Below are 27185 nucleotides of genomic sequence, written 5' to 3'. Positions count from 1 at the left end.
ATAAAAAGTCCCTCCCCAGCTTTCCTGTAGGCCCACTTCAGGTACTGGAAGGCCACTATCAGGTCTCCTCATAGCCTTCTCTTCTCCAGGCTGAAAAGCCCCTGCTCGCTTAGCCTGTTCTCATAGGGGAGGTACACCAGCCTTCTAATCACCGTCACGGCCTTCCTTTGGACCTGCTCCAACAGCTCCACATCCTTCTCCTGTTGGGGGCTCCAGAACTGGACGCAGTACTCCAAGTGGGGTCTCATGAGAGCAGAGGGGCAGAATCCCCTCCCTTGAACTGCTGGTCACACTTCCCTTGATGCAACCCAGGATATGGTTGGCCTGTGCTGCAAGTGCACATTGCCGGCTCATGTTGAGTCTTTCATCAACTGACACCCCCAAATCCTTCTCCTCAGGGCTGCTCTGAAGTCATTCTCTGCCCAACCTGTATCTGTGCTTGGGATTGGCCTGACCCAGGTGCAGGACTTCGCACTTGGCCTTGTTGAACTTCATGAGGTTTGCATGGGCCCACCTCTCAAGCCTGTCCAGGTGCCTCTGGATGGCATCCCTTCCCTCTAGCATATCATATTCTTGGATTTTAGTACTTACTATGCTAGACAGATGGAATTGAACTTTTATAGTATGCAATTCAGATTGTAGGAGGCACTTACATATAGGTAATTTTACAGTAGTGAAACGTATTTGAAACAGCACATTTTATTTTACCTATAACCACTAATTTTGCATCAAATCATTTTTATGCACTTTGATGCTGGTAGAAAACTGACCATACGCATGCTTGGTCATCCCAACACTTGTGAGACTTGCAGTTAGAAGCCTGAAGGCTGCGCAGGCCAATGACAATTACAGCCATGTGAAAAGTATCCAAGAACCAGTTTCCAATGCAACTGCAGTATTTTACAAATAATAAGTAAAAGCTGTAAATTAAAATAGCTAGGATCCCACAAACATTCTCCCATCTTTGATAAGAATCAGAGGTACAAAGAACCTTTAGAGCATCATTTTTTAATGTAGTTTCTTGTGGGGTTGGAGGTAAATCATTCAGATGGGTAACAGTATTTCAAGAAAAAATTAGACTGTATCAAGCTATTCTGAAGCCTTGATTTCCATTAGAGAGCTCATCTTCATATTACCGATGTGAATTGCTTCCACGTTAGAGGAATCTGATTCCTGCTCCAAACTGAACACCATCACATATCCTGAGAACAAATAAATAATAAAAAACATGAATGAAAAACAAGGTACTGATTAAATCAATTTTCCCCGTGCCTCAATTTCCAACGTTTTCAATGTCTGGAGGGTTACAGTTCAAACTTTAGCTCACAAAGGCCCTTTTAAATATATGCTGTGCCAACGTGTCATCCATATGGAGCGCTTACATTTTCAAAATAAACTCCATAATTTTCAAATTGCTGTTATTTGTTCCCAATTCACATGAATGACGAGTAGAAACATAACCTGAGTCCTATAGGAAACAGTATTTCACACAGTATTTTTGCTACTACATAGGCATGAAGAGCTCCCTTAAGCTTTTTCGTTATGCATTATAATATTTTCTTGGTGTAGAATAATTGGTTGCTAACAAATTATTTGTTCTCCCTTTCTCTTTTTTCTGTAATTACACTTGCGTTCAGTTTTCAAGCAAAGACATTAAAGTTGTGATTTATCCAATCATTTGTTTCTGGAAGGCTTAGGAAAATCCCTTGAGCTGTTTGAGTGATCATTCCCCCTAAAGAAATGAAATCTGCTACACAGCTATTCACACATTGCAACAGCTGATCTCAAGTTCAATGAACTATGAAACCTGAGATATAAACAGTCTTAAACTAAGAAGTACTGTGAAACAAACGTGGACATAGCCAGCTGAAAGGAAAAAGCAATAAAGTGCTCAAAAAATAATCTCAAAACTGCCATCGAATAAACAAAAGACACAAAATTTGTCTTCCAAAACCAGATAGAAGCGCAGTTACTTTTAAAACTAGTTACTACTAAAGAAATCAGTGTAAAAAACAAACCTGTCACCCGACTGTACTCCCATGGGGAAACAGTAATTAAGTTCTAATCTAGCAATGTTTCCAAGTCGGAGCACGATTCCAGCACCATAAGACCATCGGATGTACTCTGCCAGCTTCTGCAGGTGAGCTTTGGGACCATCACCTGAATGCAAAAGACCAGGACAACAAAGAATCAGAGGACATTGCTGAGATGTTCAAAGGCTAGCTGGATTTTCACAGCTAGACACCAGATTACTTAGGAGCACCTCCTGTAGATTAAAAGTGTTTTACCTACAATTATCATAAAAGCCAAGGACTCTGGACTCAAACTACCCACTTCTAAGACTCTGGCTGAATTTCATTTTCCACTGTAGGGTACCTTCTGGCATGAAATGAGTAGTAAAGCCTTAAATAAATCCTGTAGCAGACCTCTACTGGTTTTATAGCCAATTTATCTGATTTTCACTCCCATATGGATTCCAGCCCTCTTCATCAAGCAAGATATTCTGTATCAAATATCACTATACCCCTGTACTGACTTTAACTGGGATAGAGTTAATTTTCTTCATAGCAATCCACATAGGTGCTGTGTTTTAGATCTGTGACTAAAAGAACGTTAATAACACACTGATATTTCAGCTTGCACATCACAAAGGCTTTCTCTATAACCCACTGTGTCCCCATTAGGGAGTAGGCTGGTGATGGACAAGAGGCTGGAAGGAAACACACACAAGAGAGCTGCACCAAGCTGATTAAAGGCATACCCTATACCATGCAGTATCATGCTCAGCAATAAAACTGGTTGGAAGTTTGCCATGGGTTGCTGTTCCTCAGGGCCTGGCTGGGTGTCGGTCAGCTGGTAGTCAACAATTGCTTTTTATATCACTTGCTTTCCCCCCGCTCCCCCCCTTTTACTTATTACAGAATGCTTGAGGTTGGAAGGGACCTCTGAGATCACTTCCCAAAACTGATGAAACAGATACTGAAAAAGCATTGACTAATGCACTGCAATACATCTTGAAAAAAGTTGGAGATAGAAGAAAAAAAAATTCTCATCAGCCACTACACCCTCATCTATACTACCCACATCTATACCATCAATGCCACCATCTTTTACTTAGTCAACCCCAAAAACCATTACAGTATCACTTTAACATCCCCTTCCAATGTCCCTTCAGCAAGGTCTAAAATAGCAGGTGTTAATCAATTACCACACTGATTTTTGAACACCACCACGACAAAGACACTACTGTTACCACGCTAGCTAGTTGTGCTATAATTTATGTGAAGAGTTAAGAAAACCACTGGCAGTATGTCAAATACACAAGTTTATAGCAACAGCTTTTTGACAGCCACTGCAATATATGTAGTAAACAAAATGCTTTTGAGCCAATAGGCCCTTAGCAGTTCTTCTCTCCTTTTGGCTTTTATATATAGAGAGAGTATACACATATATATAGAGAGAAGCAGATTTTGTTACATACAATTCTTCTGATGCTCACCATAGTTAAGATTGCAGAGGTTTCCAGCATTGAGGAAGAAATGTGTTCGGAAAAGGTCTCCAAACCCTCCACGGCCCGGTCGGAAAGGTAGAGGAGTGTAGAGATGCAAACCTCCAGCCCAATAGGCTTCTCCTCCCAAGTAATCACCTAGTTACAGAAAATGTTGAAATCAAAGCATTTACTGTGGAATATCTTACAAGAACCAGGTTTTAAAGAGACAAGAACACATCCTTTAAGTTGCTCTACACTGCACTGCTACCCCTTTCACAGCTCTTGCCAATTGCTTCTAGCTCTCTCCAACCTCACAACTATCAAGTAGAAATTAGGACTTACACTCTTATTTATGCTTTCCAAGTGAATCAACCTTTTTCTTCACGCCCTCACCCGTTACATACACCTACTTGCAGTTCATCAGAAGTTACCTTCTGAAGCTCTTCCACATACTTACCCCAGTTGTAAAAATGGGAAATTGGTACAGCTAAGCAAATAGTCTACAATAATGGCAAGTCAGCGGAGTAAGGAATAGAACTGAGGAAACTCCTGGCTCTCAAAACACCTCTGTTGATCAGATTACCTTTCCCCTAAGCTACCTGAACATATGCTGAATCAAGAAGAGATTTAATGCAACTGTTACTATCTTTCAGGAATTCTTTAAGCTCAAAAAGACACAGGGGGAAAAGAAAAAAAGAATTCTGGCATATCTTTGACTTATTTTAGGTAAAGCCATGCACTGGTGAAATTCACTTTAAGGAGCATTAGAAAATTTCATGTATTCTATATACACTAAAGGTCTGAGGTTAACACAAACAGAACAAACGTAACAGTAACCTACAAAAGTCTGAAGGCAGGCTTGGTTTATAGAAGTAGCTATGGCTTAGCTAAGAACTACTGGGTTTTGTTCCACTGTGAACTAACATATAATGACAGATTAGGGATATAACTCTTCTCAGAATCAAAGAACGTAAAGGGAGCAACTATCTTAAAGCTACAGAAAGCTGAAGGACAGGACTTGGGGATTTGTTACGAACTAATATTTTCAGTATTGTCAGAAGAGCAGGATTTAAAAGTTTCAGACCGTCACTCTGGGGTCCAATGCTGTACATACTGAATCCTCGCACACTTGTTGGTCCACCAAGGTAAAACCTAGTAAACACAAACAAATCTAGTTCAGTGCTTCCCTTGAAACTACTCATACTTTTCACTTTGTTTTTCAAAATTACAAGTGACTTCAGAACAAGTCCAGTAAAGTCTGCTATAAGAATTTTGACAGAAATGCCCTAGTTAAGATCTATTACATGTAAAGCTAATACAATTGACAATAAGTACTTACTGTAAATAAATTAAAGTCTAAATGCCTTCTGTTGATGATCTTTAAACATAGGCGTTGGAGGGCAGAATTGCCTATAAGCCAAGTTATTACATGGCTTTACTTCTAAAAATACCTGCAGTGTTATTTATGCCCAATATGAAATGTTGAAGATGGTAAATACCACTTAGAAATGGCAAATATTGGTCGGCAGAGCTACTACTTACTGAATTATCCCTCCCCAGTATGAAAATAAAAACCAGAAAGCATGCCTTGATTATTAACATGCACATAAAGCTAATTAATAGTTTATTATCCCCCAGAACAGAACTACTACTGCTTCGCTATTCTGCTGCACATTTTTTTTTCTCATACATTACCTGGGTTGACTGAAAGAAATGACGAGACATTAAAAACAAACCTTACCTATCAGCTATACTGGATGGCTTGTCTCCAATGGGTACTAGCATTCCACCCCAAAGCGACGCTGAAAAAACCTTTGGAGAAAAGAAGAAGTTGTTTTTCTTTTTTCCTTTTTACTAATATGTAGTATTCTATTTCCCTAAAAAAATCATTAGTAAAATGCCATTGCTGAGTAAGGGCACAGCTCCCTTCAGTCTGACCGAAAGTTGATCACAGTGCATGCATGGATCTTCAATAACCCTTATTTTTAGGAAACTCTTGATCATTGCTGCCCTCTTTCTACGCTATGCAGCGCTGCACCTTGAAGTTTAAAGTAGGACTTCTAAACCAAGTGCTGCTTCCACAATAGCTAAAGAGAGCACTCATCCAGCTCTGACTTTCTGACAATTTTTCATGCCTTGAAATAAGACAAAGCCTGCTGACATAAATTACACCAGGCAATTGTAAACCGGTAGGAGGTGAAATCCAGAAAATAGAAATAATTTTTACAGTTATCACCTGACTGTAAATTAGCCTTACAACTAAATGAAACCCATCTTCCACAAATCACTATGTTGGCATCAAATACATACATATAATTACTGCTTATCTATACGGTAACTCCTGGAAGTCAGATCACCGTAATAAATACATCTAATCATCTGCCCGCTGTCTGTGTAGAAAGCAGAAGTACCAAGCGGTGACATCTACTGTCAACACTTAGGCTACTGGTGCTGGGCAATTTCTCTGGCATATAGCCTGCTCCTCTTACCTTCTGTCCCCAGAGGCCCGACACATCTCTCTGTCATGATCAGAGATGAGCCCATCATCAAGTGTATACACATCTCATTAAGTAGTACATGGTGTATGCAAAGGCCAGGTGCACACCAGCCCATACTCATAAGTAATAGATCTCATAAAATTATCTACACCTTAGGATGAGATTTGCTTTGCTTTTACTCACAGTGTAGCCATATTAGTCATGACTGAGAAAGAAGAAAGTCCTTTTTGCATAGCCAAGAAGTCATTAAATTACTTCATAGCAGAATATGCCGTTTTGTTCAATGGAAAGTCAGCAAATACATGTAAGATAACTAAAAGCACACTCATCGTGCTATGCCCGTTCTTCCACCACGTGATGTAATACGAAAGGGGTATAACCAAATTGCTTTCAAACGCCTTTCTACGTTGGCCTCACTGATCTAACCCAAAACTTCACTGAGCTGAGCCTCCTCAGAATAAAAGCATGAAACAGCAGATAGACCCTTACAGAACCAGTTTATTAATATCTGCACTACGAAAGTAGCTTTGAGTTTTTCCAGTGACAGCACTGGCATCACGTTAATGTATTTCCAGTCTCTTCATTATACCAATCCTTTTTAGAAAGCTGTTAAGTGGTAGAGATTGTCTCAACTTTTTAAACATTATTTATTCAAATTTAGTATGCTGGGGTGGAAATTACTGCCACCTCAATTTTTACATCTTCATAATGGAAGTTGCTCTTAGTGATGTAGTGAGACCACATTTCCTCTCTTTCCCAGCAGTTCTACGTATCAGAGATAATTATCATATAATACATGCTACGATTCCAGAATCAGTAGGCATGTGTTCCTAATTTCAAATGGTGAAAGCTAACTAAACCTGACTAAAGAGAAGCCAGACTATTCATAGTCAGGTGAAAAAGATACAACAAAGGCTACGGGTTTTCAAAAGTCAATCTTAGAAAAATGACAAAGAAAAGACATGCCCAACGTCCCTTCTGAAAGGAAAACAGTTCCTACGGGGAACTGTAGGACAATTCCTTCTTTCCAAACTGTCCTGTTCTCACGTGACTGTACATGGCAGAAACATCTCTTTAGAAATAACAGTATTCCACTTCCAAAAAACCCCACACCAAGATATCTACCATCCATCTTTCATTTTCATCCATCATCTTTTTCTAGTCCACAGTGAAAAGTCATCGTAAGACACAGATTCGGTCACCTCAGCCATTATTTCAACTACTAAAATCTCTTTTAAAAAGATTACCGAGTCCCAGAGAAGCTGCTTATTCAACTGAAATTCAAAATCTTCTTTCAGAAAGCTCACATCTCCACCTGTATATCCAGCCAGTTCCTGCACAGACAACAAAATTCAAGAGTTGTGCTGGGTATTACGTGTTTCTTCCCACCCACAATTCATCATGCGTGCATCTGTATAAGCAGTGTTTTCTGTGCAAGAAGCATATCGGGTATTAAGACAAACGAATTCTGGACCAATGAAAAAGCACACATGACTCTCAGAACTTACCTCTCTCCTAAATATTAAATCAGGCTGTCACTTTCTAAGCCCTCTTGTAAGCAGGAACACAATATAAAAAAGCTTGAAAAATCGAGCAACCAAAATCAAATCTCCGATATTTATTTGACACCTGAGAAGATTTCATAGGTACTAAAGTGGGGCTGAAGAACCGAATACAAGCAGTAGTATTACACGAACCATAGTTGAATATAACAAATGACCGAACTGGTGCTACATGCAGCATCTAAGAAATGGTATGTTAACTCAGCTATGAATTATGACTGCCATTCTCACTCAGAGGAGTTCTCTGCTGCAGCAGCACTTGTAGTTCCAACGGCATTTCGAAGCAATCTGCTTCTGCAGCCCTGCAGAACTTAATGCTTCTGAAGTACTAAACCATATAGCACAAGAGAGAGGTTTTCTAAAAGCTCTAAATGCAACAAGAGTAAAAACCACACATACACCACTCACAGTTATTTCTATCCCATCTTTCATACTTTTCAAGTAGCAATACGACCAGAGTCTGGTAGCTTTAGAGCATAGCAGCAGAAAACAAGAGGCCGCTACTGCCTATTGAGTATAGAAGAGATACTGTCTTGTGATAATGCACCTCAGCTAATAAATAATTTAGTGCTAATGGCAAGAAACTGCACTGCTTGAGCATGATACAGAAAGGAAAATATGCCTCCATTAAAAAAAAAAAATCATTCTTTTTAAATGGCACACTCTAAAGATAAAAAGTAATTACTCATCATCACTCTATCCTAGGCAGTTTCTGATTACATATACGGATAATATCCAGCAACAGTAGAAGTGATTTAATACTACCTGATTAATTTTCAGCAAAGCACCTCGTTTTGGCAAGATTGAAGAGTTCCGGGAATCAATTACCATGGCATGCTGGAAAGAATCAAACAATTCTTTTTCAGTTCTCATATCCACCGAACATCACAAAGTGACACTATTATTTTCCATCACAACCTGTGCACACAGAGGGAGACAACCACAGCTCCAGGCTAGCACAGCTCCATGGATTTGGGAAAAACGTTTCAACCATCTAACTTAGTTTTAACTTCAGAGGAGGCCACATCAAATACACACATTTATTTATTTGATTAGTAATAACTTTTGGCTACAATACGCATATAGCAGCAACAGTATCCCAGTGTGTATCACCAATTTTGTGACATTTGCCTGCAAATAGTTTATATCCCACAATTTGACCTACAAATTAAATATCAACAAAAAATGCAATAAGAAACAGCATTTAGAAATGGCACAGCAACTGTAGGATGAAAAAGGTTACTGATCCTATCTTATTCAACGTAAAGAAGTGAGTGCAGCACGGGGGAGGTAAGATGGCAGCGCTCGGAAAGATCATAGAATCATAGAATGGCCTGGATTGAAAAGGACCACAATGATCATGTAGTTTCAACCCCCTGCTATGTGCAGGGCCACCAGCCACCAGACCAGGCTGCCCAGAGCCACATCCAGCCTGGTGCTGAATGCCTTCAGGGATGAGGCATCCACAACCTCCTTGGGCAACCTGTTCCAGCGCGTCACCACCCTCTGTGTGAAAAACTTCCTCCTAATATCTAAACTAAACCTCCCCTGTCCCAATTTAAAACCATTCCCCCTTATCCTATCACTATCCACCCTCATAAACAGCTGTTCCCCCTCCTGTTTATACGCTCTCTTCAAGTACTGGAAGGCCACAATGAGGTCTCCCCGGAGCCTTCTCCTCTCCAAGCTAAACAATCCCAGTTCCCTCAACCTTTCCTCGTAGTAGAGGTGCTCCAGCCCTCTGATCATCTTAGTGGCTCTCCTCTGAACTCACTCTAAGAGCTCCACGTCCTTCCTGTAGTGGGGGCCCCAGGCCTGGACGCAGTACTGCAGATGGGGCCTCACAAGAGCTGAGTAGAGGGGGACAATCACTTCCCTCTCCCTTCTGGCCACCCCTTTTTTAATGTAGCCCAGAACACAGTTGGCCTTCTGGGCTGCAAGCGCACTGCTGGCTCATGTCCAGCTTCTCATCTACCAGGACCCCCAAGTCCTTCTCCGTGGGGCTGCTCTCAAAGAGATCTTCCCTTGTAAGATCCCCATCAACAACTTGTTGGGTGTGCCTGTGCTCTGTTCATTAATCTGCAACAATTCAACGTTATTTGCAGAGTTTAACAGCGGTGGCACATAATAATTAACTAATGCTGCAACAATAGATGTCAGATGACAAGGAGGATCCTTTATACAGTTTTGAAGAAAGTACAGGCAAGCATATGCAACAGTCAAAATGCAACAGCTAACTTTGAAAAAATATTTTCTCTTTGGATCTCCTGGATGACTCTGTGAATGACCAAGCACAGCAGAAGACATATCTGAAGAAAAACACACTACCTACTAAGGAAGCCAGATAAAAAGCTCCTTTGGCATCAGTCGTAAGAATAAGACTACTCAACTCAACTACATGCTCCATTTAAGACAGGAAAAAGCCTTACAGATATAGAAGATTTAAGAGAGTGTCCACTTTCTTCTCGAACAGAAAAGGATGCTGTTCTAGCAAGGCAGCCAAGCTCTCTCCACACACCCTCCCACTTCAGTGTGTGATTGGTCTTCCAGATTGGAAACTACAAAATAAAAAAATAAAAAAAAAGAAGGAAAAACAAAAGAATTGAGACAGGAAGACAGTTCTGCTACAAAATAAAACATACATTTCCCTGGAAAAACCCTCTCTCTCTCTCAAGCTTATTCACACATGAGCCTATGCTTTTTCTTTCCAAACGTCTTTGATCAGAGAGAAATAATTTTTCATTTTGATTTAATTCTGCTCCAGCCAAAAGAGTTTCTCCAAATAGGTGCACATTACCCCATTTAGCCCCGATGAAAAATATCTTGAACTGGGTTAATATGGTGAGCGAAACAACCATCTGCCTTTCTAAAACCACTTTCAACATTAAAAACGTGAAGAAAAAAAATGTAGTGGCATTTCTATATGGCAAAAATAAAGATAACGTTTCAAGGACTCTTTCAAACAATGACAAATCTGCCCTGTGCACAAGTAGAAGTGTTTCAGTCATTAAGAAAGTAAAGCAGATATTTGTGAAAGCCAGCTGTGACCTGAATTAAATGTAAATGAAGCGTGTGCTCCACAAACGTTTGTGCTGCACTTACATTAAACTCTGTTGATATTCCTCTATCAGTTTCACGAAGAGAACTCCAAGGGAACTGCCCAGTTACTTTATACAGGTTAACTGAAAAACTGAACCACAACGTTACTGGTAGGTTTGAAAGTGAAACTATGTAAGTAGGTGGAGTTTTACATTATCACAAAAAATTAAGAAACCAGCTCTGCTACTTTAAGACCAAGAGATCCTCAATAAAGGAACAGACTGGATTACTACTCAGTGAAAGATCTCACTATTGTTCCATACTTCTTCATAAAAAAAGAGACACTCAGAAATGTATTGCTTACTTTCTTTCAAAGTTTCCAGGCTGTGGCTTGAAGAATGACAGGCCATAGGAAGTTTCCTTTGTTCCATAGGAGAACTGGAAGGTTACCTTTTCTGCACGTCCAAGGAGATTGGGGAACTTCAGCCCAAGTACCTACATAAATTAGGAAAAAAAAAGGAAAAAAAACCAGAACACTATTTCATAGTTTGCTAAGTTGCATCTTAACCACATGCTGAAGATAGATACCTCTAAACTGAGAATGAGAAAAACAGGCATTAAATATACTTTTAGCTGAACAAGTTTTTCTTGTAGGATAGGTTTTCCTTTGCAGCGGCAGCAACAGCCATCACGATAGCACATGTGATGGTTAGTATCATCACCCAATCTTTGGTGCTGTGCAGTACCTGCTGACACCACGTGTTCTCACTGTATCATTAGTACTGCTAGTATTTCAAGCAATAATCTCCCAGCCAATCTAAAAGGCCAGATAAATCTTTGGCAACTGCAGACTTTTCAGCGGATCACCAGGAGAACTACCTGCCAGGTAGGGATCGTTGGAACCACAGCAAGAAGCCAATGGAACATTATCAACACAGAGCCACACTGGTATTTCTGACATTTATGGCAGTACAACATACCATTACAGCTTTCCAGGTTTGAGATGAATTTACAGATTAGGATAAATGTCAAATCAGTTCAACTTTTGAAGAAACAATAGTTGCTGTCAAGACCACGCTCTTGACATCACCCAATCTTGGTATGCTTGTAGCACGCTCTTATATCACCCAAGTATCTTACTTCTCAGTAACAAAACAACATCAAGTAGAAAGGGAAGCTGAGTACAAAAAGAGAAACCAAGGCAGCTCTAAGACTGTTTTCAAATGCACTACAACCGCGTATTGGATTTATGTGGCAAAGTTTTCACAGCTGGGGGCTGCAGGATTAGTCTCAGTGAGAAGAGTCCAGAAGCTGCTTGAGATCAGACAGGAGTCGGTGTCAGTACGATTTCCTACTGGTTTCATTTGGACTGTGACATCCTGGACAGCAGCACAGCTGGATAAGCATTTCTCAACTCGCTTAGTTCCAATTCTCCCTGCACTTACGCAACACCATTACCTGACTCGTGCAGTAACTTATCCAGGTTAAAAATACTTCTAAGAAGAAAAGGATGAGTCCCTTGATCTGGCTTATGGACCAGACCCAGGAAGAGCCATGCTGTGCACATGCAAAGGTAGAATGGGAGCAGGAATAAGCATAAGAAAGCAGGATGTACTTAAACTAGCACTACTGGTAACATCAAATTAACAGAACAGCACAGCATTTACTTCTTCTTTCACTACTTCACACAAGATTTTAATCGGATGCATTCTGAAGTGAATCAAGTGGAAATAAGTTCCACAGTTTACGTGGTTGTGAAAAGCCCAGTATTCTGCAGCCCAGAATAAGTGGTACTGGGCTGAAATTAGTGAAAAACAAAAACAACTTCTAAGTTAAATATAAAGCATTCTGACTGAGAAGGAAAAAAAACCCCAACATTTAAATTGATCTCATACAAGCTAAATGCCAAACTACTGGTCTCTTTAGTAGATGGAGTATCTTAAATATTATAAAAAAATAATTGAAATAATTTGAAGAACTAAAAAAAAAATCCAACATACTGAGGTGGAATAACTGAGTTGCACTTGTACAATGCACAGAACAGGCTTTTGCTGAATGAAAGCCTGACTAATACAAAGGCTCTTTAGAGACAAAAGTCCAACAAAGCTTTAGTAAAGCTGGATCAAGAAAATAATTTGGCTTGGATCAAGTCCTCGCTTATTTAATCGCTAAATTCCTTGCTGTGCTTGAAACATGGAAGGAAGAGGGCAATCAAAAAGAATTAATAATTATTTGAAATGATCCATACCATACTGCCTTCATTGTTGCCAACCATAGTGTTATAGCTTCCAGTTAGCCTTCTCAATTCTGTCACCTCAAAGGTTACATCTAAACCATTTGGAAGGGCATCATCTCCTAAATAAAGAAAAAACAGCATCTCTGGAGAGCTATTTAAAAAAAAAAAATAAACACAGACAGAAGACAACTTCAGTTTTTTGAAATCTAGAATGATGATAAAGAGCGACTGAGGTCCCTTGGTGTGCCGGGCCCAGAGCAGAGGGGCTGAGGGGAGGCCTGATGGCGGCTGCAGCTCCTCACAGGGAGCGGAGGGGCAGCGCTGAGCTCTGCTCTGTGTGACAGCGACAGGGCCCGAGGGAACGGCATGGAGCTGTGTCAGGGGAGGGGCAGCTGGGGGTTAGGGATGGGGTCTGAACCACAGGGTGGGTGGTGGGACCTTGGAATAGGCTGCCCAGGGCAGTGGGCATGGACCCAGGGTGAAAAGAGTTGAAGTGTTTGGTTGTTTCCAGACATAGGGTATGGTTTTTGAGTGATATGCCAGGGGTTGGACTCAATGACTCACGTGGGTACCTTCCAGCTCAGGCTATTCTATGATTCTGTGTCATTTGCGCGTGCATATGGAATTTTGCACGGTGGTCCAGACATGGCAAGAGGAACGCTGTCTTTAGAGCAGAGCTCCCAGCACTTCACAGCTAAATGCCAAACAACAGAAATTGCCTGGTTCCCTTTGGGCTCTGGCTACAGCAGCTGTTCCAAAACACAGATGTCAAGGGTACCCAATTCTGCTTGAAGCAGCTGGGACAGCAGCTCATTGCTAACAGCCTGTGGGACTGCAGTGCTCTTCCTTGTCAATAGTATAACTTTAATGTGCTGGAAAGAATACTGACAAGTTTGCAAAGCAAGACAGAAAATGCAAACTGAGCCTTAATGAGGAACCTGCACACACTCAGCTGCCCCGTGTATCTCATAAGGTCATTTTTAGTTAGAAGCACTGATATAATTACCAGTAATTCCACTAAGCACAACAAATTGATTAATAAGCCACCAGTAATGTGAAAGTACAGAAGGTATTTTCAAGCTTTTCCTCAGGTGTTTATTCCTCCTCTGAAAATTTGGACTAAGGCACGTGTACCATAACTATTTCAGTGTTGGCAGTTAACTCATTTACTCATTTTTGCATGTATTCAAGTAATACACATATAAACATACACATACATGCAGTCACACTGAATCACAGAATCATAGAATGCTTTGGGTTGGAAGGGACCTTTAAGATCACCTAGTTCCAACCCCCTGCTATAGGCAGGGATACCTCCCTCTATACCAGGTTGCTTAAAGCCCCATCCAGCCTGGCTTTCAATGCTTCCAGGGAGTGGACATTCACAGCCACACTGAGCACCCTGTTCCAGTGTCTCACCACACTCATGGTAAAGAATTTCTTCACCTCCCTTGACCTGCTGGTCACCCTTCTCATGCAACCCAGGATACAGTCGGCCTTCTGGGCTGCAAGCACACACTGCCGGCTCATGATGAATCTTTCATCAACCAACATCCCCAAATCCTCCTCAGGACTGCTCTCAAGCCATCTGCTGCCCAATCTGTATGTGTGTTTGAATGTAAACACATCGCTTTCATACAGATAGTGGATGTAGACACACACATTCTTATACATAAAACAATGATGTTTTCACATAAAAGATATAAAGGTATATGAGAGAGCTTTGTAGATGACATAAACAAAAACAATCTGACCTGTGACACAGTGAAATGTACGTTATAGGAGTTTATGTAAAACAGGTGAGTATTACTGAGGCAATACGTACCTTGACAGGTATCAATCAGAACCTCTACCTGTCTAAAGATTCCTAGACGAAGCAACTTTTCACGAGCTTCATGCGATTTTCTCATTACCTAGAGGATGAGATGAGCAGCTCAGTCTTTCAGCTCACTGAAAATAACTAGGATGAAATAGTTAAGATGCTGCTAAGTCACACAATATTCACAGATTATGTGCACAAAGACCTACGTGATTTCCAAACAGATCGCAACTACTTTTACACTCAAATCCGTAAAGAAATTAAACCCAGAGCATCTGGCTAGATTTCCTACCCAGCCTGCAACCTTACTGTTCAGATGCTTAAACCTATTATTCAAATTGGTTTCAGTGCTTAGAACTTATACACCTATTTACTGGGCCCACGCTTTTGACAAAAAACAAACACACACACACATTAATCCACTTAAATCTAGACTAGTTTACAGGTAAAGTCTTGATTCCTTTGCACCTCTTGCAGTTCTGAAAGCAGGCGTGCCCTAAATAAAAAGGTAGCATGCACACTTTGCGTGTTAATTTCACACACACACACTTTTTCCACCCCGTCTGGAGATAAAACTCAGTGAATTTCATGACGAATTGGGCTGTGTAACCAAGCACTACAAGGGGACATATACAAAGAAACTGCATACAAAAGAATTTGGGCTACATGGGCAATTGCCCTGTACAGCCAGAGGAAGGCAATTTCCCATGCTGTGGGCGCTGGTTGGTTGTGCTGAGTGCTTTTCTTAAGCAAGTTAAATGAAAGTGTCACCTGTGGAATTAGCAACTCTCAGACAGGAATGGTGAACCTGAACATATCTCAGAGTGCTGCCTGCCACCTCTCGACACCTTTGAGCTGAATACATCAGAAAATACAGCATCTGCCAGTATCGTATGTTTAGGTTTGGCTTCTATTTGACAAGTTTAAAATCATTACAAAAACTGGCAAAGCTGCCTCACGTCTGAGAAGAGCAGCCCAATGCAGGCAAAGGGAGAGAAAATCACGACCTGAATTTTTGAACGGTAGGTCTGTTATTCACCACAGTACTTACATCAATGAGGTTTTTCGCCTTGAAAACATCTGCGATTTCATACATGATAATGTCATCTCTGGTCCTTCCAAGTCCATCAAAATGCACGTGCTGAACGACCACCTACATGCAACCCGCGTTGAAAGGCAAACGCTAAATTTGCATCTAACAACGAGTATCGAAAACATCTACACATAAAAGAAACACACACACAAGTCTACATAAAATCACACATACTGTTGTCCAAATGAAAAACCTAAGGATTCCTACGTCCATTTCTGCTAACCTACATTATGAGAAATCAGTGCTGCCTACAATTCTGGAACACTGTTCCTCTAACAAGAGAAGAAAAGAAGGCTCTAATACCAAATCTAATACTGTTTCAAGCTAAAGAGATAGGGGACTACTATTGCTGCTGGGATTTCTTAGGTGTTATATGAACAAATAAGTCACAACAGAAATTACATCAAGATATGCAGATATCATAGAATGGCCTGGGTTGAAAAGGACCACAATGATCATCGAGTTTTCAACCCCCTGCTATGTGCAGGGCCGCCAATCACCAGACCAGGCTGCCCAGAGCCACATCCAGCCTGGCCTTGAATGCCTCCAGGGATGGGGCAATCCAAGACAGAATATGTGGGTAGCTGTAGCTAGCCGTGTGCTTCATCTGCTACACACATGGAAAGAATTAAAACAACAAAAACAACCAAACAACACAACGCCACAAATTAGAAATATTCAAACTCTATTAAAACTGTATAGGATAGACTATAGAATAAAGCAAAGGTAAATTACATAGAAACAAAGATAATGCATGATACTTCTTCTATCTAGCAAGGTTAAACATGGTATGGGCCAAAGCAGAGATGCTCTTCTATTTGAAATAATTAAAAAAATACATTAACATCTTTTGCAGAAGTGAGCATTTACCACAGTAACACAATTCATGTGGTGGCAGTTTACTCAAACGCGGCCAATACTGCATGGTAGCATTAAGGGCAGTCGCATGGCTCACTACTAAACAGCACCGCAGCTGAGATTACTTCTTATGAGGGACGGTGAAGAGCAGCACCTGTTAAGAAAAAACCCAGGATGTTGCCTGGGAACTCACATCTTTGTTTTCAAGAATTTCCTGCTTGGCTTCAGGCTCGACTTCAACCAATTCAGCTTCTTCTCCCAGGGCCCCGAAGTCTGGCCCGCTCGCTGGAAGGGGCTCCAAGCTCTGCAAGGACATGAGGAAATGGCACTTAATGATGTACGTGATTTGCAAGTTGTCTTCTGCAAAGGAGAAAGGCGACTGCTCCTGACTCTGTGCTCATCAGGCCACAGGGGAAAAAAGCTGAAAAGAACCATGAAATGGGGGGAGTTACCAGCGTGTTTGTTACCTACGTGTCTGCTGTCAATTTCAGTGAAAGCTAAATAGCTTCTATGTCAAATGATCTCTCAAAAATAGCATCCTTAGCTCTTCCAATGCCCTCTGCATTTCATTTTCTTTTATCAGGGAGCCAATACTTAGTTTGGGGTTTTGGGAGGAGTGTGAATGATGAACAAGGAAGGAAAAAAAGGTGTTTTCAGTGCACTGTTTTGCTTTACGTGTATCTCTATTCTTTCATATTCCAAAGTCATTTAAGAGTATCCCTCCGTGTGACGTTCAGGTCGCAGCCATCAGAGCTTTCAAGGTGAACATTTTAATTAGAACGGTTTCTAAAGAATATGGCTTTATTTACTACACCTGAAGGAGTCCTAAAGTAAGACTCTTATCACAAGATGACAGATTCAAGCACGAGTGAAGGCAGGGTTACCTGCAGAAGCAGAGGTCGGGATTGGGTAACTCAGTAAATCCACTTTTAGTCTTAAGTCACTAATACAGTACGTGCTGAATTATTTAAGGAGCACTGGGGTAATAAACTGCTGCTACACATCAGAATTAAGTTACACAACGTGAAATGCTCTGCAACCACACAGTGTTGTATGGCAGTACATACTGCAGACGAATAAAACCTAATGGTGAGGCCCTGGCACAGCTGCCCAGAGAAGCTGTGGTGCCCCCACACGTGAAAGAAAGCAAGGCCAGGCTGGAGGGGGCCCTGGGCAGCTGAGCTGGTGAGTGGCAGCCCTGCCTGCAGCACGGGGTTTGGGCTGGGTGGGCTTTAGGTCCCTTTGAACCCAAAACATTCTTTGACTCTATGTTCGACGCCCTGGAACCATGAGAGGCCCCTGCAGCAACGTGTTCCTCAGTTAATTAAGTGCCACGTAAAAGTCTGCTTGTAGTCAACAGGTGTGTGGAGAAGAGGGATAGGCCTGGGATCTGGAGAAAACCCCCCAGATGAGCTCTGTGTCCCAGACAGGCTAGCTGCTCAATGACCACACCTGGTTAGCGATGTTCTTCCCCACAGGGTGGTCAGACTCTGGAATGGACTGAACTCAGTCACAGGTTGGAGCATGGCACAGGCTCACCAGGGCAGTGGCTGCCAGAGTTCAAGGAGTGTCACAAGGAGTGAGACACAGGGTTTGGATTGGGATGACCCTGTGTGGAGACAGGAGTTGGACTCCATGATCCCTGAGCGTCCCTTCCAACTTGGGGCATTCTGTGACTCCACACAGTATTGGCCTCAAGGTTGGCTCCCCATGGCTGCTTCAAGGGGAAAGCAGCTTAGCAAAACACACTTTACATTTTACCGAGCAGGGTGCAGAGCTGCTCTGGTTTCTTTGCGATACAGCCAGCAGCAACGCCAGACTGTCCCACACTCCTGCGGCTCGACTCCTTCGCGGCCCGCCTGCCTCCCACCCAACGGCACGGCGGAGCAGGGACCGAGAGCCGCCCGTTCATACCGTGCCGCGCCCGCACCGCAACCACCACGGTCAGACCCCGCCAGCGAAAAGGACGGCAGCGCGCAGAGGCGATCCCCGCCGCCACACAGGAGCCGCGGCCCCAGGCCCTCATCCGTGGGTGCCGCTGCCACGACCAGCTCGAAGGTCGCCGGGAGAGGACGACCCCAAGGCCGCCCTCCCGCTGGCCCTTCCTCCCCTCCCCTCCCCTCTCCACCCAGCGCGGCGCTCACCCACCCGGGCGTGCACGGTGCCCATGGCGGCGCGGGCTGGCGGGCGCTGGGCGGGGGCAGACGCGGGAACCCTGCGCTCAAGGCCGCAGCACCGGGGCGGCCATGACAGGAGGCCCCGCCCCAGCGCCCATTGGGCGATGGAGGAGGAAGGGGCGGGGCGAGGGGGGTGGCGCCCGGATGCGGGAGAGCTCAGCCGGAAGTTGAGGTGCCGCTCCTGGGGTAGCGTGTGGCGGAGAGGCGTAGGAGCGTAAAGTAACGCATAGAGACACCAAACCCGGGCATTTCATCTTTTAATTTTGGTTTCAATAACATTTCCATTTGAGGATACATACACACAAGACAGGAACAGAACAGGCGAAGTAGAATAGCACCAGGTGTCCGTAACAAGGATGTGACAGTGGAGCTGTTTGGCCCCTAACAAAACATCATTTTCATGCTGTACCGTTTAGTACTTCAAGCTTAGGGGAATGGCAGCTGAAAAACCGCTTAAAGGCTGATCCAGTGCAGAAGCCACACTTAAACTCCTGAAGGAAACATCCCCTCCTCTCTTCCTTACATACTGTGTTACCTACGCTCCTCCCTCAGTGCAGTGCTCCCCCTGAGCACCCCTCCATCTCTTCCCTGCAGGGCTGCCCAGAACTCATATGCACACACAGGAAGCCTGCAAACATCACACGCCTGCTGCAAACACACGGCAAGCTGACCTCCAAAGGCAGAGCCGCTTCCTTCCACTTCAAAACATGCCCAAGACATGACACTAAAACAGCAAAACAGCAGTTAATCTCAACAGGTACTCCTCCTCCTGAAGGATTCATACACTGATGCATTGTCTTTATTACATTTACGCAGAACCTTCGTTGAGGGAAGCGTTCACAACCCTTCTCTCAATACAGGTGTGATCCGGTCCACTTTCAGCCCGTTATTTGAGACCTCTGCACAGCCCCCGGATGCTGCCGCTTCCACCAAGTCTTACAGATCTGCTTTGTCTGACAGCTGTTCTTGGAAAGCTCTCCTGGGGCTGTCAGGAAGAGGAAAGTGAAGGAAGAGCAGAAAAACGTCCCGAGCTAGAAGTGAAATGAATGGATCGAGAATGACTGGGCAGCAATTAGAGAGAAGACCAAAACATTAGCCACCACTCAATATACACTGAAGTATGTTAACATCTGCCATAAAGTTTAACACCTGAAATTACTAATCACAGCCACTAGTTTACCTACCTTTCAATACTTAGTCAAGTATTAAGCTCTTACTGAGTACACAGAAGTCCTATGAAACTACCTGACTGCACCTCAGGTGAAAGCATCCCAGTTCTCATGACTTTTTCCACTGAAGTCTTTAAGAAGGGAAAGAGCCACAGAGGAACCTGAGCAGTCATATCAGCTGTGCAATATGGACAATAGCCTAGACTAACATTGTTCCTACGTTATGTCATGCAGACAACTTTTATGTATGTTTAACAACATGTTTAACATAAGGCATACAGACATAGGAGGCCACTAAAAAGCACAAATGTGTATTTCCCTTTATGAAGTACAAATCCAATTTCATTAAGTGCTATAAAAGTAATCCTAAAACACGTCATTGGGAATTATGTTTTTAAAAAGCTTTTGTTATCAATGCTTGTTTAACAAGATGTTTACAGAATTTACATTTTTGTCCTGAAAGTAGATTTAAAAAAAAACAAAACTCATTTCCAGAAAGACACTGTTTACTACAAACCTCGCTGTAGTTTACTGAGCTGGTGCTTTGACAGACATATAGTCCGTCTATGGACTACAGTCCATCACTTCCTATAGCAGCCTCTGTTTTAATGATCCATAAAACAGCAGAATTCCAAAGGCAGATTTCTCAGGAAGCTGTAAACATTTTTCCAAGACTTATTGGCAATAAACAAAGCGACCTTTAGTCCCCTAGGATTTAAATTTCTCTGCCAAATTGGAATTTTGGAAGCTGTGGAATCTATTTCCAAATCAATATTCTGGAGCAGTTTGGAAACTTGTCTCTGAGGAGGAGTCAAAATCTATTTCCAAACCAGATTCATCAGAATTTGGGAGAAAATTAGGATAGGAGTTTAAGTCTGACTGCTCCTTTGTCTTAGGAGAAGTATGTTTCATAACAGAGTCCATGTAGCACGAAGATTCCCAGAGCCAGGTTTCAATATCCGCAGAAGAATGAGGCATTTTAAGATGGCAGTACGAAGAATGAAATTCCACAGTAGCCGGGGCAGTCTGACATTTCCTTAGTGCTGTGTAATTGTCTTTCCTGTTTAAGAAAGAATGCAAGAAAGAGATAAAAATGGGTAGCATTTCAATGATGTCTCTATTACTATTCAGATTTCTTACAGGGAATCTTCATGATAAAGAACACTATAGGAAAAACATTAATTCTAAATGTATTTAATGAGTTAGGACACAGAACAACAGGATGATCTTAAAACAACCTTATCTAGAAGAAAGGCATCCTACCATTATGTGATGTCCTCAGAAGCATATATAAAATTGTTACATTACATTACAAGTCACCACGCTGTTCTGACGTGTTTAGAAGAGGAGACCCAATGGGTGCATTACCACTTGAGTAGTTCTCATCTCCCCTAGCTACCCACTCATGAATGACGGCAGTTACTGGACATTAACAAGCATGGTCTCAACATTCACCAGGAAACACAGTTGCTCAATTTCACCATCTCAGCAATACATTTCACAACCAGCCAAGCATCACCAACTTGAACAACTGGAACAGAACCTTCCTCATCTTTAAAACACCATCTAAATCACCAGCTTAGTCCTCCTTTTGAGGAAACTGAGGTTGTCACCAAGAATTGTAGGTGTTTGTTTTTCCCCCCTAAAAGTTCTCTCTCCTCCCTTGCAGTGCCTTTAGGGAAAGGAAGAAAAAAACCAAACCGAATACCATCATTTACTCCCCTCTAAACAAACTCTCCATACATGTTTCAACATCAGTTTCTATACATGAATTTCAGAGGCATTATAAGATACCATCCCAGCAGGTGAAGCTCCCAGAAGAATGCCTAAACAGTAAACAGCTCGAGTTTCCATGGGATTTAAGTCTGATTGCAAAAGAGAAGCTAGATCTGAAGACATAGGAGGATGGGGGGAAACAATGGGATTATTTCTTTTCAGAAAAGCAGCAGTAAGTTCTTGATGGATAATGAAACAGCACAAACCCACAAAGAATCGCCTATAGAATACAGTATGGGATTCTACATACATAGCCCTGGGATTTAGCTATCTGAAGAGGAAATCCATTTAAAGAAAGGCTTCAGAAAACTCCTAAGTTTGATGGTGTAAATGATTCTGTGGGTAGCGATCATTGCTGTGCTTTAACCCCAGTAGGCAGACAAGTACTACACAGCCACTAGCTGTGGGTGGTTGAAAGAAAATGGAGAGAAAAATGCATGAGAGCTTATGTGTATTGAGATAAACACAGTTTACCAGGTCAAGCAAAAGCTACAAGCCAATCAAAACAAAGGATTTGTTCACTATTTTCCATCAGCAGGCAGATGTTCAGCCATTTGTAGGAAAGCACATCACACATCCTGATCTGTTAAGTCTGGATTTCTGCCTTCTCAAACCAAATCTTAAGAGAGTTCATTTTTATAACCATTTGGACTTCAGAGACAGCCTACAAACACCAGCTCTACTCTGACATGGCAGCACAACTCACTGTTACAGCAACAAGTCTATTTTAAATGGAAAATGTGGGCTGTCATATTATTTTGTAGAAGTTCTTCAAGATCCCTGGGCAAATACTAAACTCCTCAGCAAAAGGTGAAACAAATGGCAGTCTTAGATTCATACCAGGCAAGTTGTCACTGATTCCTGCATATACACAGTATAGAAGACTAACAGAAGTCTGGAGGGCTAAATCCCATCCAAGTTTGATAGGAGAAGCATAACGAACCTAGTTACAAGTAGATTACACAAGAGGTCTCTTCCATGGAAATAGAATGTCTTTATTTCTCTACATGGAAATTGTCTGTTTTCATATATTTCCATATAGACGTATATATGTCTATATGGAAATAGACAATTTCCATATTGGTCTTATTTTAGTTTTTTTCCAGCTACCTACCTTACCTTCATATTCATTTATGTGTTTTTCTATTATTGTTATTTTTTGTTTATTTGATGCTCTTACCAGGGTCCCTGGCTAGATTTCTAAGATTTCAGTCTTTCTCCCAACACGTTCCAGTTCCTAACTGCCACACTGATTTAGAACTTCTGAGCAACCATCTCATCTTTTCTCACTGATTGCTTCAACTATTACGAGGCAGAGCAGAAGCAACAAATAAGAGTCAGAAGCAATAAGAACCATTTCACGCTACTCTTAAGAAAGTTATTAAATCCTCTTAAGAGGGAAACTTATTAACACCTGAAGCTCTGTCAAGAGAGAACTTTTAAAAATGCATAATTTGCACGCAGCAGCACACCAGTTTACCTGGATGTACAGAACAGCCTCTTTTTTGCCTGGGAATAAACTGTACCAGCAATCTGAAGAAGTTGTTCTTGCATCCATCGAACATCAGCAGGCATGTCAGGAAACCAGTTAACTAACCTACAAACAAAAGACACAAGTTAGTTTGTAAAAAGAGCTCACGTTATGTTCCGGCAGAATGCATCCAACAAAACAGCTTGGGGAGAACAACAGCTGTGTTACTTCCCTCACCAATATCTCCACATCTTCACAACCTCTCTAGATTTCCACCTAATTCACTCATCTCTCCTCTACAACCTAAAGAAAAGGAGAGCAGCACACATTACCACGTCTCTGATCTATGCTGAGTGTCTGACCAGTACATGCATTCTACCAAATTCTAGGTAGACTACAAAAAATTCTTGTCTTTGAGCCCTCTTTCTGCATAGTAGGAACTTTCTGGTGAGTCTAAATGTTACATGGGAGCGAAAACAAGAAAAGCACAATGGAAGAACAATGAAGGCAGACATAGAACAATGGTACAGAAGTTGTTTGCCTTTTCCTCTTATGATACTCCTAAGAAGTCAGTTACACTGGAGGAGGAGGAGAGGGGAAAAAATCCACGTAGTTCTGTTGATTGCCTCTTGTTAGAGGAACATGGCACTTCTGCATCATTTTAAGTGGCACAGGGAAATATTTTACTGGACTTCTACCTGGGTCTGTTTACAGAACATTTGATTTCTTCTAGTATTTTCTAAATAAAGTAATAGCATGTGTAGTGCAAATACTAGAATTCAGTTAAGCAACTCAGCAGTTTAGGGTTCATGGCATATAGTTCCTCCTTTGCAAGAGTCAGAAAATGTTTATAATCTGTGCTGTTTCAAGAGAACAACTTTCAGTAAACCTAAACAAACCCAATAAGAAAGTTTAGTTGATGAATAAGCTCTTACATTTCATTCCTGACTTCAGAAAGAAGCAAAAGCACAGAACTCCACATGGAGTTCAAATACCACTGCAGAATATACAGAAATAGTACTGAAGAATCTGCACAATAACAGGATTAAGGGTGCTTCTTTTGAAGAATTAAAAGACAGCTTTTAGCAGTAAATTTATTATTGAAACTTTTTCTTACTATGATTGTTTGTATAGATGATGGAGGCTTTAGGAGGATGCACTTTATGGAGGTGGAAATAACTGTCTTTGGACAGTTAACATTCAAATTATAGAGAACCAGAGCACCTATAAAACTGAATAAACATTCAATTATACTCAAGAGCAATTACAGAGTGGTTCATGAAAACTTTCTTACCGTAAAGCAGCAGAATAAGCAGACTCCACAGGTAGTGTATATGGTAGCATCAGATAGGATATCACCCGCACCGGGAAGAGTTTAGAGAACTGAGCATAGAATCCATTTGGTTCTTTACAAGCTTCCTGAAGCGCTTAAGAGTAATTGTGTTTGAGAAAGATGTTAGACTATTTGGAAACTGTTCAAATAATTCACTCAAGTTTTGATAATCTTCAGTCAATAAGATCAAGTATTACTGAATAAGGCTCAGATAGAAACTGGAAAAAGCAATCTCGAGGCACTTAATCATAAGCATTCACAATGCTATTTTAAAGTATGGAAAGCACTAGCTAATAACACAGAGACAAAAAGACATTATTCAGAACTGTTAAGCAGTTAAATTAAGTATTAACTTCTTACGAGATCTAAGTGTTTTTGGAGATGCGACCCTTATGTATTTTAGACAGTATTTTTGCCTTGTCTGAGACTGGAACTTTAAGGAGTTTAGATTCTAGAGTTCCACATATTCCGGTTTTTATATATACAGCTTTCAGAAGTTTCATACTTCATATTTTATTCTAAGTCACTGGAACTACAAATTTCAGATCCTGATAATACCAATCAGCATCCACAAGAAAATTTTGGTAAGAATTATAGGCTAAGAAATATCAGAAGCGTTCCTGGTCTATTAACACCTTGTTAAGACAACAGGAAAACCAGGCAACTAGAAATCTACTAAAATATGATAAAAAAAATAAGACAGGGGTAACCAGTGTTTGGATTTGAAGTTCAACTTTATTGTTAAATACACATTTACAAGGATACTGTAGACTTACAAACTAAATCCAAAACCACATGAGAATTTAATTCGTGACTCCATATAGTAACTCCTTTGCCCTGTTTCAGTCTTATTTTTGTAGCTAAATCAAGGCGTACATTTCCATTTTCTAAGCACTTAAAGCACATTCCTGAGTTCAGCTAATCCCTGATTTCATAGGGAGTAATACAATTAAATAAAACATCTTTTGCAAATTATAGGATTAGAGTAAGGTTGGGGGGTAAGATGGGAAATCACTATTTGCCATTTAAAGTTACAGAACACAGTCTGAAGAATGTACCTTTACGAAGCCTAGGAGGTAGACTCTCAAATATGCTCTTCTCCAGAGGCCACGGATTTTGCTTCATCTGCTCACCGAGTACTTCCACTTGTGAAGTTTCCATTCTACTGTTTTCAGACTTATTTCTTTTCTTCATATAGTCAATGTGTTGTGCAGCTTCATGAGGATTTGTTTTGGTGAAGGACAAGCTGACATAAATTGAGTCATTCAGAATACCTAAAAGAGTCAAGAGCTTCCACTTAGGCTCAATCCACAGATCTTCAGAGTGCACCTGCTCTGTTTATCGTTACAAGAGGTCATATCCTGAGGGAACATTATCTACCCAATGTCAAACACACTTGTTCTTAAAAGCAGACAAACATTAATTCATCGTTATGACTACTCTTGTACAGATTTAGATCTTACTTTAAAACAACTTCTAAAGCAAATGAAAAAAGTGAACAATTAATTGAAACTGAATCTGAAACACACAGTCATTCACCACAGTAGTTTTCCAGCAGCAAAGCAAATGGTTTAAAGGAGATGAGGAAAACTGACTTCATTTTCATTTGGAAGAAAACATCTACAATGCATCAGACTGAGGCGTTGTCACAAGGTGCAAAAGGAAAGACAGAAAATATTAAGATACACTTGAAGTATAAAGCTAAATTAGCATTTGTTGCTGGTAAGTGTCAAAAGAACATACAAAAGTCTTTAGCAGAGAAGTTATCTATATCAAAGTGTTCTCGATGGGGGAAAAAAAAGGAGCTCCTACAGTTGAAGCAGCTTAATGAGAAAGTAGATGCATAACTAAAGAGTTTGGAAAGGCTACGGTAAGAACAAGAGTATCACATCAATAGCATGAAAATGAGGACAAATAGTGCCATGCACAGGGGATGTGACTGCAAGAAGACTCCAAGAAAGAACTGCAAGCAATCTCAGATATAGCATCAGATGGAAGTGTGCACACAAGAAACTTGTAGGTGCAGTACATGAACGCAGTCCATCTTAGCACAGGCAGCCCCAAACCATAGGCATGTTTGTGTCTGCAAAAGTTGTGCTTTTAATTATCTTGCAAAGGTTCTAAAATAATTTTTAAGAGAGTCCCACTTAACAATATTACTAGAAATGAAACTCTTAAGCAGAACTGGGATGTTCTTGAACAGGAAGAAATTGTTTCAAGGAAGCATGAATAATGTGTGCTTAGAGTACAAGCAATGAGCACATCAAGATACAACTACATTATAGCACATTAGCTGGTGCTAATAGTACAATGTGCTAATAGTACAAACATCATAATTTCCACTCCTATAATCTGACCTAGCACTATTTGCTTCTGCACCGAAAGAGTATGGGCAGAGCATCTGTTACATAAGCTACCTTCGTGCTAAGTAGTAAATGATTGTTTCTAACTTGTCTGTCTCAATATTGAGCAAGGAATGAGATTTATAAATATCTTACTTTGATTGGAGAGAAAGAGAGCATCTTTCAGTTATTCCTAAACTGATCTGGATCCCAGTAACTGCTACATTTTAAGACTCCTCAAAGTCTTTCATGATATAGACAAAGGATTTATCCGTTACTTATTTACTACTACTGTTAGACGGTTCCCAGTTCTGGACTGTAA

General features: G+C 41.2%; 2 protein-coding genes across 11 annotated transcripts in view; both read right to left on the bottom strand.

Moving 5' to 3' along the window:
* Positions 1–681: 681 nt before the first annotated feature.
* SAMM50 (SAMM50 sorting and assembly machinery component) lies at positions 682–18861 on the bottom strand. 4 transcript variants are annotated; one of them, NM_001278030.1, is given in 15 exon segments: positions 682–1202; positions 2019–2160; positions 3500–3646; positions 4575–4642; positions 5232–5302; positions 7236–7322; positions 8316–8387; positions 9980–10108; positions 10653–10740; positions 10954–11084; positions 12838–12944; positions 14651–14738; positions 15696–15797; positions 16789–16899; positions 18744–18858. In NM_001278030.1, coding segments are annotated over 15 exon segments (1410 nt in total). In that variant the 5' UTR covers positions 18765–18858; the 3' UTR covers positions 682–1156.
* Positions 18862–19016: 155 nt separating this feature from the next.
* PNPLA3 (patatin like phospholipase domain containing 3) overlaps positions 19017–27185 on the bottom strand; it is a 46035-nt gene continuing 37866 nt past the window's right edge. For all 7 annotated transcript variants that reach the window (XM_046915222.1, XM_046915226.1, XM_015291189.4 and 4 more), the window contains 4 exons: positions 25580–25795; positions 24483–24615; positions 23198–23314; positions 19017–21001 (listed from right to left, as the gene is read on the bottom strand). In XM_046915222.1, coding sequence (XP_046771178.1) covers positions 20710–21001; positions 23198–23314; positions 24483–24615; positions 25580–25795 — 758 coding nt within the window. In that variant the 3' untranslated portion in view covers positions 19017–20709. The remainder of the gene's footprint in view (positions 21002–23197; positions 23315–24482; positions 24616–25579; positions 25796–27185) is intronic.

Source organism: Gallus gallus, chromosome 1 (assembly GCF_016699485.2).
Source record: "Gallus gallus isolate bGalGal1 chromosome 1, bGalGal1.mat.broiler.GRCg7b, whole genome shotgun sequence".
NCBI classification, from domain to species: domain Eukaryota; kingdom Metazoa; phylum Chordata; class Aves; order Galliformes; family Phasianidae; genus Gallus; species Gallus gallus.
Note: the sequence above shows the minus strand (reverse complement) of the source record. Positions and strands in the feature narration are given on the sequence as shown.